The sequence below is a fragment of the Drosophila montana genome, unplaced genomic scaffold, assembly GCF_035044405.1.
Source record: "Drosophila montana isolate Dmon_TW-CO22-7 unplaced genomic scaffold, ASM3504440v1 contig_3240_1, whole genome shotgun sequence".
Taxonomy (NCBI): domain Eukaryota; kingdom Metazoa; phylum Arthropoda; class Insecta; order Diptera; family Drosophilidae; genus Drosophila; species Drosophila montana.
The window spans coordinates 909,359-924,956 of NW_026998122.1; the positions used below are offsets into that span (position 1 = coordinate 909,359).

Below are 15,598 nucleotides of genomic sequence, written 5' to 3' on the forward strand. Positions count from 1 at the left end.
TCGAGTCCACGGACAGAGTTTTACTTTGCCTTGGGGTGCCATTTTATGGGCTCTTTGCTGCCAAATGGAAATTGTCAGCTATAAATAACAATCCAAAAAACATTAAAACAAACAATCAAATGGCAGCCAAATACTTGACAACATGACCATAAAAATGGCACCAAAAACAAAAAAAAAGTAAAGCCAATCGAACTTTTTTCTTTTGAATCGCAGCTAATTTCGCAATTGCTGACTTTTTTCATATTCTGCACATTTGCTAATCGCCTTTAATTGAGCATTTTCAATTGCCAATCAAGTGCACTTCCATTTGCCAGTTCAAACCCCCTGAATTCGTGTGCCAACCCCTTTGGAAAAAGCAAATCAAAGTCTCAGCTCGCGCAATCACGCGGCGACTGTTGATAAATGCGAATGACCGAAAACAATTGTTGTGGTCAGCTAAGCGCAACTGTGGTTTATTTTTATAAATAATATCAATTATTGACAGACAGTCGTTTGATACCAGTAAATGCGGCACGAAGTCTCACTGATTTCTGTTCTGAAAGTACTAAAATAATGAGGGCATGTGCACTATGAAGGACACGAGCTCAAATCTCCGTTTACATATTGTGTGCATGTTGTAATGCCTTAGCTGTAAGCTGCCTAAATTTGAGGGGTCCAAAATGCCAGATCTATAAAGAGTATTGCAGGGTTCGAACCACTGAAGTTCAAACCCAGATTACATTTTGAGCTTTGAGCTATAGAGCTTGAACTTTTAGTGAGGTTAGCTGGGCTTGCATTGTTTCATAAAAAAATTGAGAAAATATAAATAGTTTAACAGGAGACTAAAACTCTTCTAGACATTGCCTTTTGCAGAGATGTGAGAATAGTGAAGCTCGTAAAAAGTTTAATGAAAATATCTTCGATAACTGAATATTTCGCTATTCAAAAACTCATTTTGCGACCGATTCTTCCAATAGTGCTATATAATATAGTAGTGCGATATTGATAGAACTTTGCATATATGCCAGGAGCTTAGTAAAAGATATCTAAATAAACAGAAAAGTTCTTCAGACAAGAACCTACTTTTCGACCAATCGTTCCTATGGCAAGTATATGATATAGAGTTCCGATCCAGCCGATGCGGACATGTGTCTTGCCTGCAACAGAAAGACGGATCTATGCATAGTTTTAGGACGATTTTACAACTGAGAGACTAGTTCGCAAAAAAACAGACGGACAGAAAGTCGGACATGACTTTATCAACTTGGCTGTTGATGCTGATCTAGAATATGTATATACCTAATGGGCTCGAAGATATTTCCTTTAATGCATTACACATTTTACGGAAAAATTATAATATTCTTTACAAGAGTATAAATAGATTAATCAACTATAGTTTATGCACTTATTGATGGAGTTCTCGAAGAAACAAAGCTATGAATGCCCCGCTCGCCTATATATCTTAGCTCTTAGAAGTCTACATGTTTTGAAAACAACTTATACGTAATAATAATTTTTAGTTTTGATATCTCAATGCTCAAGTATGCCAAAAAAGTTAACATTTTGAGGCGCACTGACCGATAAAACGTAGTTAAGACTATTTGAATTGCGGATCTTACAAAATACTTATTGTCGATCTTACAAGTCCAGCGGAACCGCCAGCTCAACTCCTTAGCTGATAAAAATCGATCGATAAGATAGATGGGAATTAAATCTGAGACCTTTTAATGCACATCATTGAAAATACAGTGAGCACTCGCAAGCAGAGCCAACCAAAAATCGAATTAATTAGCGAGTGCTTGTTTCCCCTCTCGAGCAACTGGATCCTATCGGGCAAAAGTCAACAGCAAAAAAACCCAATCGATTAATTTTCAAAAACATAATTTGTTAAATTTATAAATAAAACCCAAGAGATTTTTGATTAAAAACAGCAGCTGCCTGTTAATATTTTTGTCGCAAATAAACTGTATCTGTCGATCAGGCAGCTCGGAAAAAAACATTGGTGCTGAAAATTTAGATAAGACTAGACTTCGACTTGGACGTCGTGACCAGACGTGACGTGTGCCCAAGTCGGGCATATCTTATCTGGTCTAATACCTGAAACGTAGCCTAATCTTGGCGAGCAATATTTAGTGAATTGCTATAAAAGTGGCACTGTGGCCGGGTAAACAACCAGTTGAGTTCCAAGTAACTAAAACAACATGAAGTTCCTGATCGTTCTTGCCCTCGCCGTGGCCGCTTCGGCTTTCCCCCAAAGCGAGCTGGTGCACCGCAGCCGTGCGATGCCCGTCGTGTCGGATGACATTGAGGGTCGCATCACCAATGGCAACAAGGCCTCCGTTGGCCAGTTCCCCTACCAGGTGGGTCTATCCCTGAAGGTTAGCGCTCTGTCCTCTGCCTGGTGCGGCGGCTCCCTGATCAGCAGCACCTGGGTGCTCACCGCTGCTCACTGTACCGAAGGGTAAGTGCTCGACTATCTGGTTCTGGGTGCAGCTCGGCTCATTCTTATTTGCTTGCAGTATTCAGTCTGTGACCGTCTATTTGGGCGCCACCGTGCGCACCTCCCCCGAGGTTAGCCACACCGTTCCCAGCTCCGACATCATCATTCACTCCGGCTGGAACAGCAACAACCTGAAGAACGACATCTCTCTGATCAAGATCCCAGCTGTTGCCTTCTCCAGCAAGATCCAGGTCGCCAAGCTGCCCGCCATCGCTAGCTCCTACTCGACCTATGCCGGTTCGACCGTCGTCGCCTCCGGCTGGGGCCTCACCAGCGACTCCGCCAGCTCTGTTGCCTCCGATCTGATGTATGTCGATCTGAGCGTCATCACCAACACCGTCTGCGCTTCGACCTACGGCTCAAGCATTGTCACCGCCACTAACATTTGCGTGTCCACCACCAATGGCAAGTCCACCTGCAGCGGCGACTCCGGCGGCCCATTGGTGCTGAAGGACAACAGTGTCCAGGTTGGTCTGACCTCATTCGGCGCTGCCGCTGGCTGCGAGAAGGGCTACCCAGCTGCCTTCACCCGTGTGACCAGCTACTTGGACTGGATCAAGTCCAACACTGGCGTCTCCTACTAAATATCAGGAACTTCAACTTCAAACCAATAAAAGCTTTAACTAAATATTTATGTTGTTATTATTAATTTTGTTATTGTTGCAATTCCCAAAAGGTTAAAGCGCAGAAGAGGACTCGAGGTGCTACAAAATGCTCCTGATTCTGTTATTCTGTTCTCTTTATTCTGTTAAACAACCTGCTCAGGATAAGGTTGTAAACTATAAACTGGCTGCCGAGGCCTTCGTCTCAGACCGGGCATTCGAGCCCGCATCCCTCCAACTTTGTCAACTCATTTCGCAAAATATTCAAACCGCTTTCACTTATTTTCCCACTCGCGCAATGAATTCACAAAATTTCGGCGTTCGCATCAAAAGTTTAAATTGACATTAAACGACAATTGCAAGTGTTTTGGGCATGCAAAGTGGTGGGGGGGGGGGGGGAGGGGGCTGTGAAAAGTGGGCGCGGCAGCAGCTGTTACGAGCGCTCAGCACATAAGTTTTCATTAAAATTCATTAAATTTACGCGGCGACACAATAAAAGAAGCAAAAAAAATAATAAAAAAACACTCGAGAAAAATGGCAGCAACAACAGCGAAAAGTTATTCATTCAAGTGAAAGTGGGCGTTTGCTGTGTGGGCGTGGCCTGCTGACAATATGTCAACATTTAAATTATTACAACGCATTTAAATAATGGCAAAAGTTTTCGTTTTTTTTTATGTTTTGTTGAGTTTTCTCTTTTATGATTGTTTTATTTTTTCTGAGCATTTATTTTTTGTACAAAGTTTTCCCATTGAGCTGGAAAATTGCAGGGCACATTTTGTGAAGCCCAACTCCGAAGTTTTCCACACAAACGCTTCAAGAAGTGGGATTCATAAAATTAAGTACAAAATATATATATACATATATTCGTATATTCAAATTTCGCAATCTCATGCATGTTCATAAAAGCGCGCATGAATATGCAAAGAAAAACACTGTCCAACAATGAAGTGGCCCACACACACACACACACACACACACACTCACACACACACAAGGAGCTGGAACTTGCAAACGCATATGCTGCTGCGGTTCGCATAGAAACCATTTGTTCAACAATGTCCAAATTAGAGTTGGGTCGTGTTTATTTTCGTGACACGAAGAACAAACGAGGAACACGACTTATAAAATATCATAATCAAACAATAATTGGTAATAACATTCATCTTGATAAATAAATAAGTATTTTTAGGGGCATTTATAAGTATACTTTTCTAGTACTTATTTTTTTGCAACTGTTTGCACGAGCAGGCACGACTCACAAAATCATAGACTCTCGATATCATAACTATAATTTCTATATGTTTAGTATATTTCCTTCAAAATTATAACAATATTGGAATATATTATATTAATTAAATTATTTCTTAATATTATTTGCTTCTTGCTTTCGTGACACGAACAACAACATCACATCATATAAGTTTACAATATTATCAATATTAATGGAATGAATTATCTAGTTTATTTTTGTATACTTCTTTTTACTTTATTCACAACGTTTCAAAGTTCAATGATGAAGCCTTGTCCGGCCTTTAGTATGTTTTCCACCCATTTTACGCTCATCGTGGTGAATAGTTGTTAAAACGATATTTAACCGTTTCAGCATATTTAAGCATGGACCAATCTTTTAGACATTACGATAAACTAAAGCTCAATCAGACGAAAATATAACTACCGTGCATAAAGTCGAATCCGACCATAAATTTTCTTCTATTGAAAAACGGGAAAATACACCTAAAATTATTCTATACAAAGGTCTTTGAATGTAGGTTTGGGATGAAAAATTTATATAAGAAATATTCTTCAATTATAAATATTATATTCAATTATACTCCCGTTTGAGACTAGAATTTATTAGCCCCTGCTCTCCAAAGTGTATTGCATGTCGTGTCGAGACACGCGACCATCTCTATCCCAAAGTGAAGCAGCTGAACTTGAGAGCGTGAATACTGAGCGGATCCTGGTAACACTCAGGGACTGGTAACTTTAAATATCAAAAGCAGCGAATGCTCCTAACTGGCTGCGTATCCAGTCAGGCTGATAAATGTTTGCGTTCCACAAATTTATGACAGCAGCAAAAAGTTGCGCTCGTATTTCTGTGGCTTAGAGATATGACAAAATAGTGCACATACAATCAGAAAGTTACAATATGCACAGTTTTTTTTGTCATACCACAGTTGTGTGTATGTGTGTATATGTGTGTGTGTGTGTGTGTGTGGAAAGTTAGTTAAAATGTCAAAGCAGCCAAGTTGACGGAACATATTCTCAATTGGTTGCACATACGCCGCGTGGGTCGAGCGTTTATTGCCAAAGTTTTTTTTGTATTTAAATTCCACTTTGGAATTTCGAATTTACACATTTCAGTTTTGGTCCACAGAAAACTTGTCTAGCTGACTGCTGAACAAGTTCATTTGAATTTTCTTCTGACAGTTTCTGTGGCTGTGCTTTGGCTCAGCCAACTTAGAGACTTGAACTTAATATTATTTGGCCTGGTCCAGGCAATTCAATTTATTTATGCACACACACACAGAGAGACATTCTGTCTGTCACCTGTGGGACCCGTAGCATTCGGGTCAGCACATTTGACACACAAAAATCAAAATGTAAAATATTTCGAATGCCAAGCCAATCAATTATTTAGTCAGCTAATAAAACCAATTTGGATTCGTTATAAAGTTGTTGCCGCACAGCAAAATCAATTAACAAAGAGGCAGCTCATCAATTAAAGCAGCCTGCCATATGTTAGGTGTCTATATGTGTGTGTGTGTGTGTGTCTAAATGTGTGTGTGTGTTTGAAAACTTTTTGACTCAAGAGTCAATGCAATGCCGGCTAATAAATCGCAGGCGATTCAAAGCAATCAAGTTAATTAACGATTTTTGGTTGGCCAACTAGTCGGCTACATAATTAATTAAGTCGGGCAAAGGCAAAAAAAAAGGACCCAAGCGGGGGAATATGTCTGTACGAGCGAGATGAAAGTTGAAAGGACAGCTCATGTTAACACACGCGCAAGCAACACACACACCCACACACACACACACAAGCACACATGCAAACAGAGAGTTAGAGGCAAGCATTGCTAATTAGATGCAGTGGCGGGTAGGCAAAGGGTGCGTATAATTTTTTTTCTGTGAAGCTTTTATTTTATATAAATTGCAAGAAATTAAGATCCGTTGTTGAACTTTAACCATTGCTAACAAGTTTTATTTAACTATATGCGAAATAATACACTTCAAATTTATAATCATTTTCCACAGACTTTCCGCATAGATTTGAAAATAAGCTTGAAATTTGAGAACAAAAAACATAAGCCACCTATTTTTCACCCAGGGTAGCGGATTGTATACAAGGTGTAAAATCCAGCAACATATTTTTATTATTTTATAGTGTTCAGCTTAAAATATGATCTTAGCCCCGTCTGGACGATAATATAACTAGTGTCCACAGGACGTAAGTCACCTATTTTCCGCGCCGCCGAGTGGATTTTACGTTGGGTGACAAAAGGCGCTTTGCGTTGATCACCAATCAGTAAATAAATTAGTCAGGCACACATGACAAAAACTTTAAAGTACATTCTTTATACTAAGTTATGGTTAGATTCAATTTCGCAGATATATTATTCTAATTGTGGCTTCTCCTCCTTACTTACTAGAGTGGATAGCCTACGATCTAGCTGTCCATCATGAAATATAAAATTTAAATTTAAGCTAAAAATTTTTATCCTAACAGACTTTAAGTAACTTGGGATATGTAAATAACTAAGTTGACTTCATTTCCATTCCTTAAGAAAGACTTAAATGTAAGCCGACCCCCCTTCAGCCGCGCCACTGTGCATCCGCAGCTGCAGCTCTTGGCCTACCCAACCCAATCTGAATTTTAATAATCATTATGATAATGATATTGACGTAACATGATTGGCAAATTTAACTGGACAACTTGCTTATCATAAAGCAACCGTTAAATGATTAATCAAATACAATGACTGGCCGAAAACTAAGAAGAGAAAACTATTGCGAGAATGACCCAACAAAGTTTTGCCTGAAAAACTAAGCCAGAGTATCTGACTTTTTGCCTGTGACACATTGAGCGATGTTTGGGTAATTAACTACCACACAAAAAGCAAATAGTAGAAAGAGAAAGAGTGTGTGTGAGTGAGGGAGTGAGAGGGGGGTTGGTTAGCAAGAGACTCACTTAGCCAAGAGCACTTACCCTCAAGTTCTGTGTATATTTAACGGGCTGTCACTTGCGCTGACATCCAACACAGAAAGTGTTTCTAACAAAGTCCTTACACACACTAATACACAACTAACGAACACACACACACACACGTTTAGAGTATCGCACACTTAATTCATTTAACTCAAACATTTTCATTTATTTATCGCATTATACTGACTTTACCCCAGCGTAACCATTGCACAGCATTTTTCTCTTTTTTTTTGGCTAATGACTTCCTGCTTTTGCCAACGCGCTCAGCTTCCGGCTGCCACCCACACACACACACACATGCACACCCGCACACACATGTGGCACTCGTGACACCCACATGACGGCGCATCAGGCTCATTGAATGTTTTTGGCATGTTGCCCGGCTCGACACCATTATTTCTGGTAACAAGATAATTGTATAATGAAATCCAAACAACACTTTGGCTTGACTTGTCTGCGGCAGCCTGGCTGGTTGCCTTCCAGGCAGGGTAGTCCCTCCTCCCCAATACCCTCTTTTTCTCATGCTCTCTCTCTCTCTCTGTTTCTCTGTTCATGCTGCGCCACTTCAACTTCTACAACAATGACTTGACGGCAAAGTTCGCTGCTTTTACCCAAACAGTTCACACAAAGACAAAGACTTTTCTTGTTGTTGTTTTGGTTTGTGTTGTTGCTGATTGAGTGGTAATACTTTTTGGTCTTTGTGGATATCTCGCCTTTGGTTTTATGCCCTACAGCGGCAGACAGCGATTGCAGCAGAAGCTGTGAGTGAAAGACAGGCGTGAAAGCAGAAAACAAAGGCTTATAATTTTAATGAGAATCTCATAGAAAGGCCGCAAAATTACCAAAATTAAGTTATGACTACACACACAAAGGAAAGTACAAACATTAATTGGCATACAATTAAATGAGAATCGCATAGAAAGGCAGCACTTTAAAAATACTTTACTCTGTATTCAGCTTAGGGCCGCAAACAAATTAAAAGTAAATTGGGTCTTAGTAATAACCGCATAGAAAGACCTCAGCTCATAGGTATAAAATAGTTTGACCTTATTGAACATTCGCATAGGGCATTTCATAGCCTTAAGTCCCCAATATTTTCAAACTAATTCAACTGATTGCAATTTCTGCGCTTCCTTTTTTTCTTTCTTTCCCCCCCAAAATGTCTTGTCATGCTCCTCTTGCTTCTTCTGCTGTACTCCGTGTTTTTGTTATGTTTGTTGCGAGTGACAATTGATTGACAGCAAAAGTTAATGGCTTAAGTGCTCTGACGCAGAACTACAGAGTAAACTTTAGCTATATACAAGAATCTATATTAAATTTGGCAGCACTTGGACAATAATTGAAACATTTTCGGTGGCCATATTCAAAAGTTGCCACTTATCAGAAAACGTATTAAGCTGAAGGGACACAAATACATCTGCATATACAAAGCCGCTCAACGAGCTCTTACACACACACACTCAACCCTGCAATACCATTACTCCCCCGAATGGCAGCCATCATTCAACAAAAACAAAAAAATAACTGCAACAAACAGGAAAATACAGTAAAGAACCGCTAAAAGCGCTGCACCGAAGATTGAATGCTCTATATTATGTTTAACCACAATGTAGAGAGGGTTGAAATGTTAAATATTATTTATATCAATAAGATTTACCTTACAACAACTGTATTTTTTTTAAGTCCCAGAAAGAGGTAAAAATTTGTAGGGAAACTTTATTTTTGATTGAGCCTATGCACTAGGTAAGTTTTTGGAAATATCGACCTTCAAGGGGCGGAAAATTGTGGACAAAAGCAACAAGTGTGCTTTAAGAATCTGCTCTCTTCAGCACGCGTGTCTTAGTAGTTTGAGCGTCGCACTACCAAGCGAGAGGTCGCCGGTTCAAATCTAGTGGCCATTTTTAATTTTATATTTGGTTATTAAACTTGTTATGTATCCTCTAATAGGCCCCAACCAATCTCTTGAGGCTTTTCACATCATAGCACCCGGCTCGAGCCCTTTTTTCTCATATCAATGAGACAATTTAGGACTAGATAAAATAAAATACAACAAAATCTTAATTGAACAATGCATAGGCTGGCTTCGGGACTATTATACCCTGCTCTAAGACATAATACAGGCATATGCTTTATGGCTTTGAAAATGCCTCTGTTGATGCATTGCACATATGATGGCAAAATTTAAGTATGCCCCATGAAAGAGTATAAAAAATAATACATGTACGCTCTTGACTCCTCTAGCATGGCACAAAATAAAGACATAAAGCAAACAAATGCCTTGCCAAGCAAAACTGAAGTTGAGAAGTGGTTCGAGTATATGCGGGAGGAGCGCATGCAAGGTACTGTTTGGTTGACTGGCATTCGAGTAGCTTTTAGTGCGTTCAAGCAGAAAAATATATAGAAAACAATAAACCGAAATTACAACAAAAGCAAACACACGACAGGCAAGAAAAATATTGGCAAACAAAATGTTCATAAGCCATAAAGCATTTGCCCTGACGCAGATGCCAAAAAAGAAGAGTACATATAAAATATATATATTTGCATGCTAAAATTTGATGAGTAGTTGTATTTTATGGAGCAGCCTTTTGTGGAGAATGTGTATTCAAAAAAATGCAGGCGCATTAATAAAGTCGTAACAAAGGTTTTACTTCTCATATAGTTAGGGTAATATGAATGAAAGCAGAGCTGAAAGCGCTCTTTGATAATATTTAATATTAACTATTTGCACGGGCTCTCTGGCAAAAGCAGAGCCAGCTAAACAGCCGAGAGTCTAGACGAAGAAAAAAATTGCAATTTTGCTGCTGGCCCAAAAAGAAATGCTGACAGAAAAAGAGAAAAGCACAATCGCAGCCATTGATACGCTCCATCGCAATCATTTTGCATGCGCCAATAAGCCTGAGCAGTGTCTCAGACTGGGACACGTATTTGTCTCGCTATTTCCTCGAAATCGATGCCAACAAATCCTTCAATTTCGCATTGCTATGGCACAAGGCGCTGCTCCAAAATCCAATTGTCGAGTAGACAAAAAGCACAATAAAAAAATACAGAAAATATACAAGCAAAAAAAAATAAGCAGTCGAAAGGCAAACCAACCTATCGAAAGGGATTTGTTGGTGCGCCTGCAATTTATATATACATATACATATATATATATTTATATTTATACGACGAGAACTTTTTCATATGCAAAAAGTCAGCTTATTGATACCAAATAGAAGAGGCCAAAAATAAAATGAAAAAAAAAAACTTTTTGTCGTGAATTCCTCTCAAATATTTGCTGGCATCGCGCTGTGCCAAAGCCTGGCTATATGGAATATTACATAGTTTGATCCCTGCCCATAAAATTTAATGCCAGCCACTTGTGTTTGTCGTCTGTGTTCAACGGATTTGTGTCAAAATATTGGCAGTTATTCAGAGGCGTCTTATTGCAAGCCAGCAGGCGACAACAGGACGTATATGTAACACGGCACGAGGTTCAAGTAGCAGCAAGAAGCTGAGCAAGAAGCAAAGCAATAAGCATTGCAAATATTTGCAAATGTATTATTCAGCTACTGCTTGAATGGCGACAAGAAAGAATTTGAGAGAGAAGAAAGGCAGAGTAAGAAGCTAAGAGAGAAGCGAAGTGAGAAGTTAACAAAGAGAGGGAAAGAGAGCAGAGGGAAAGTGAGAATCAAGGAAGAGAAAAGAAAATAAAAGAAAATAGTGAGAGGCGAAGGAGAAGCATATGTAGTAACAAAAAAAGAAACAAAGGGAGAAGCAATGAAAGTGAAGAAGAAAAACTAAATAGTGTCGCAAAGTAAGCACCAAACAGGGACGATAAAAGAATAGCGAAAAAGGAAGAAAAGTAAGGCAGCAATTGGTCCATAGAGAAGCCAACTAAAGAGAGAAGCAATTACGGAATCGCCGAGAAAGATGAAGAAGCAAAGAACAAAGCAAAAAGAAAAGGTAAAAGGCAAACACAGAAAAACGTAAGAGAAAAAGAAAAAGCCGCAAGCGAAATAAGAAGCAAGTATGTTAGCTTATTCCACGTATTCGCTGGAGTTTTTTTGTGGAATTATTTTCATTATCTTTTAAATCTTGTATTATAATCCTATTATAGTAAAAGCAATATATTTGCCCGCATTCACACTCAAGTGATAAGCATAACGCTTCTTGCGGCTACTCGACTGCCAGAGCTTAAACATGTAAAATGTGGCTTTAATATGGAAAAGCTTGCCACATCAATTTATTGACAACGCCAGCTAATGAAAATTGCGTTCAGGTATTATGCTTTAGAGTCCGAGCCAGCTGTGCCAATAAAACTTTTTCAATACGTTGGCGCATTAAAAACCGAGTTGAAAACTTTGACCAGTTGCACAGACCGAGAGCCAAGTGCATGCCAGATCAGGCCAGAGATAGATGTACATGTATATGTATATGCTTGTTTGTGTGTGTGTGTGTGGGTAAATCATGTGCGACAAGAAATTGCTGTTGAAAAGTTTTAAAAATGCATTTGCCTCGGCTACAAGCAGGGCAACAACTTGAGACAAGCTGCAGTGGTTGGTAGCAGATCCTGGCGACGTTGACAAACGCATTACTCATACGACTAGTTGTACACACGTAATGATTAATGAAACGGCTGCCGTTGACAAGCGAAGAGAGAAGGCATCTCAGAAATTTTGAATTATAGCCGGAAATGGGACTAGCTATTTAATGTGCGGCAATGTGATAAGCCATCAACGAAAATGCCAGACAGGTCAGCTGCTGCTGTTCCTGCTGCTGCTGCTGTTGGAGACAGTTGTCATTAATTTTCGGCCAACAAGCAGCAGCTGACCACAGCGCAGCGCCAGCGATTTCATGACAATTTAACGCAACTGTGTGCAAAGTTTCCCATTTGCCAGCTAACAATGGACCCAGCAAATAAATGTAATGAAAAAGCAGCCCGAAAAAAAAGAGCATCTCCTTCGTCCGGAGGGCAGCGTAATCGATACGGCTCACATTAGGTTTGCCGGGCGAGAGTTGTCCTTTTGGCCAGCCACCAGCATTTCGAGTGCGCCTTTGACTTGGCCAGGACTGCTCCACTTTATCGTGTGTGTGTGCTGCTTCGTTTATCATTTGTTGTTCACTTGTCGAAATTTTATTGCTGCAATCTTGTTTGTCGTCGTCAAAGGAGCTGCTGCTGCTGGGGGACACTTCGAATGCCACTCGTACATATATATATATAACATACATTTATATATATATCATGGCAAGGATACTTGAGCTGCGACTGGACATTGTTGTTGGAGCTGCCATTGCTGCAGGATATGCGTCTAATAAGCGTGTGTGAGTATGTCCCTCTGAGCGAGTGGGTAAGTAGTAAGCGCATTACGTATACGTAATATAGCAAATGCTGCCTGGCAATTTAAAGTGCCGCTGCGAAAATTGATGCGCCGCCTTCATACTTTAAGCAGCTAGCTATAATCAAGGCAAATATTTCAAGCAATTCAGTTTCTTTAGTTTCGACAAACTGACGACAGACGGAGACACAAAAAAGCGCAGCTATTCGCAGCAATCAGGCAGCGGAAAAACAGCGCAGCTTAAAAAAGGGGCCAACTATAAAAAGAAGATCTGTCTTTAATATGATGGGATTTAAATACCCTCATATATATATGAAAGATTTGCGAACAATCTATATTCTTATACACACACTACAGACGCCATATGTTAAGACTTTCCTCAAAAGACAAACAGCAAGATATCTTGAAAAATAAAATAATATATTAAATAAAAATGTACTTTTCGACCGATACACTCTATTAAACTATATGATGAAATAGTTCGATATACATACGTCTTACATTATTTTCATGAAGCATGCAAAAGCTCGTAAATGCCAAGTCTAGTCAAGATATCTTGTAAAACTAAAAAGTTGTATATATTATTTGATGGTCAGATCTGGCCGAAGGCGACATATGTTATGCCAACAAGAGAAGGACAGACCTATGCTAAGATATATGACTATAGATTTGAAGCTGATCAAAAAGTGAGCCTTGAAGTTGAGTAAGAGGCGATCAAGATCAAGATACGTCGCAAAGTCACACTACCCTCTGGCAGGGTATTTAGCATGCAAACAAGCTGCGAGTAAATTTGAAATAAGCGTCCTTTACATTAATGAGCTAATAAGCCAAGAGAATGACTGCCAAGCTGAGGCGCTGTCTTAAAGCCGAAAATGTCGCCAGGCCGTAAACTATTTGAATTTAGCCAACTCACGCACACACGCACGCACATCCTGTTGGAGTCGGCATTTATGAGCCAGCCAGATTCAAAGACAACAACTTACATGTGTCAGCAGCACTGGCAATGAATTGTTTTTATGTGCTAATGCACAGCATGGCAGCAGACCGCTTTTCGCTTCCCCAAGATGCCCCCATCCAACAAAGCAATGCCTGTTCCTGTTTGTGAACCCAGTCCCAGTTGATTTGTTTGCATGCTTAGCACGTAAAGCGATTTGATTTCAATTTTCCAGATTCAGCTGACCAGCGCCCAGGCGTCTACTTTGCCGGAATGACTTGGCAACATTTGGGACAACGTTGCGTATGCGGAATATGTTTTAAGGGTCTTGCCTAATCGCTGGGAATATCCCACACTTGAATTGCTTAGCGTAAAGCAACGATTTTGGCTAGTGATAAAAATAATGTACAGAAACACAATCAATTATCGTTTAATCAAATTCATAAGTATTTCGATTTATTTTGTGTTCAAAAAATTGAAAGCTGTTTCGAGTACCCTGTACCCATAAAATGGACGCAAAGGGTATATTTGAGTTGGAAGAAGGGAGAGATGCCTTCATATAAACTATATATATTCTTCATCTGAGATGTAAATCTGAATGTCAGCAAAGGGTGTATTTGAGTAATGCAAAGGTATTTAATCGATGGAAAAACGGAGAAATGCCTTCGTATAAACTACTTATATATCTGCCTGTCCCTAATGGGTATATTTGACTTATGCAAAGATATGTTAAAGAGGGAAGAAGGGAGAGATGCGTTGATAGAAACTATATATATTCGTCCTCCGAGGCTGTAAGAGGCGTTCGTGCATATTGAGGCAGATATACATCTTGGAGGAAGATTATATTTAGTTTATACAATATAGTTTATATATATATATACATATATATTCATCATCTGAGATGTTCGTCTGCTTGAAAGTATAAGGGCTAAAAAAATTTGAATTTTTGGCTCTCGTATACTACACTTAACTTCTTTCAGACTATCTATAACCATTCCGTTTTCCCAAAATTATCCAATTTTAAGAATCCAATTTTGTATCTCAGAGATACAAAAAAATTTGTTTGTGAAACAATAAGGTTAACAACCCTTTATTCATCGGATATCTACTCCGCTTCCCCAAAAAATTAAATAAAATATAAAAGGTAAAAACTTGACTCTTAGTTTATGCACTTACATAAATGCTATGTTGATGACCATAAAGATGTTTTAGATATCGAACAATTAGTAAGGAAGTTATTAAAGACGAATCAAATGTAAACACGGCTGCTAACAAAAGTGCATTGGCTACAGGGCATCTGTTAGTCGAGCATACTCGAAAAGAACGCACCTAAATTATGAACTTCCAGCTAAAAATATCATATCAGCAGGCAGCTAAAGTTCAAGTGAAACGAAAATCCATTTGGGCTTTAATAGAATATGTTTCCTTTATCTATCAAAAGCGATTGGAATTTTGGTTGAAACTTTTCAACTTTTAACTAATTAAAATCTATAATAATACCAGAAATTTGTGAGCATATTTCGATAACATATGGCAGCTAGGCCTGAGATAATAGATAGCAAAGATTATGTTGCCTAAAGTTTGCCATAACGAACCGTTGTTTTTCTTTAACAAATCAAATTTTCTTACTCAAAATAAATCGAAAGGTACGAAAATAATGCTGAGCTACAGACAACACTTAACTATCTTTTGAACAGAAATTGAAATCTTGCGGTTCAATTGCCGTCATAAGTAGAAATCACTTTCGAACACTCAAGTGTCGCACGTACATATGTCCCGTCCGGCCCGCAGCTCAAGCGTCTTTAATTGCTGGCCTGTGGTTTATAATCTCAATAATTTAATAGATAACCATAGATAAGGAACATGTTTTGGCCAACGCGCTTCAGTTAAGTCTATCAGGCAGGGGAGGTGGAAGGCTGCAAGGCGGGGCAGCTCTTAAGAGTGCCATTGATCTTTCTTGCTTGAAATATAATCTTGAAAGCTTCATTTGATAACAGAAAAGTTGTGGACAGGCTGATAAAAATTTTAGTATAAAAACAACAGTGGTCAATGGAA

General features: G+C 39.1%; 1 protein-coding gene across 1 annotated transcript; it reads left to right on the forward strand.

Annotated features, from left to right (window-relative positions):
* The first annotated feature begins 2,152 nt into the window (after positions 1-2,152).
* Positions 2,153-3,107, forward strand: Jon65Aiv (Jonah 65Aiv). The gene is made up of 2 exons (XM_064690193.1): positions 2,153-2,440; positions 2,499-3,107. The coding sequence occupies exons 1-2, from the start codon at positions 2,181-2,183 to the stop codon at positions 3,061-3,063; spliced, it is 825 nt and encodes a 274-aa protein (XP_064546263.1). The 5' UTR covers positions 2,153-2,180; the 3' UTR covers positions 3,064-3,107.
* Positions 3,108-15,598: the final 12,491 nt, after the last annotated feature.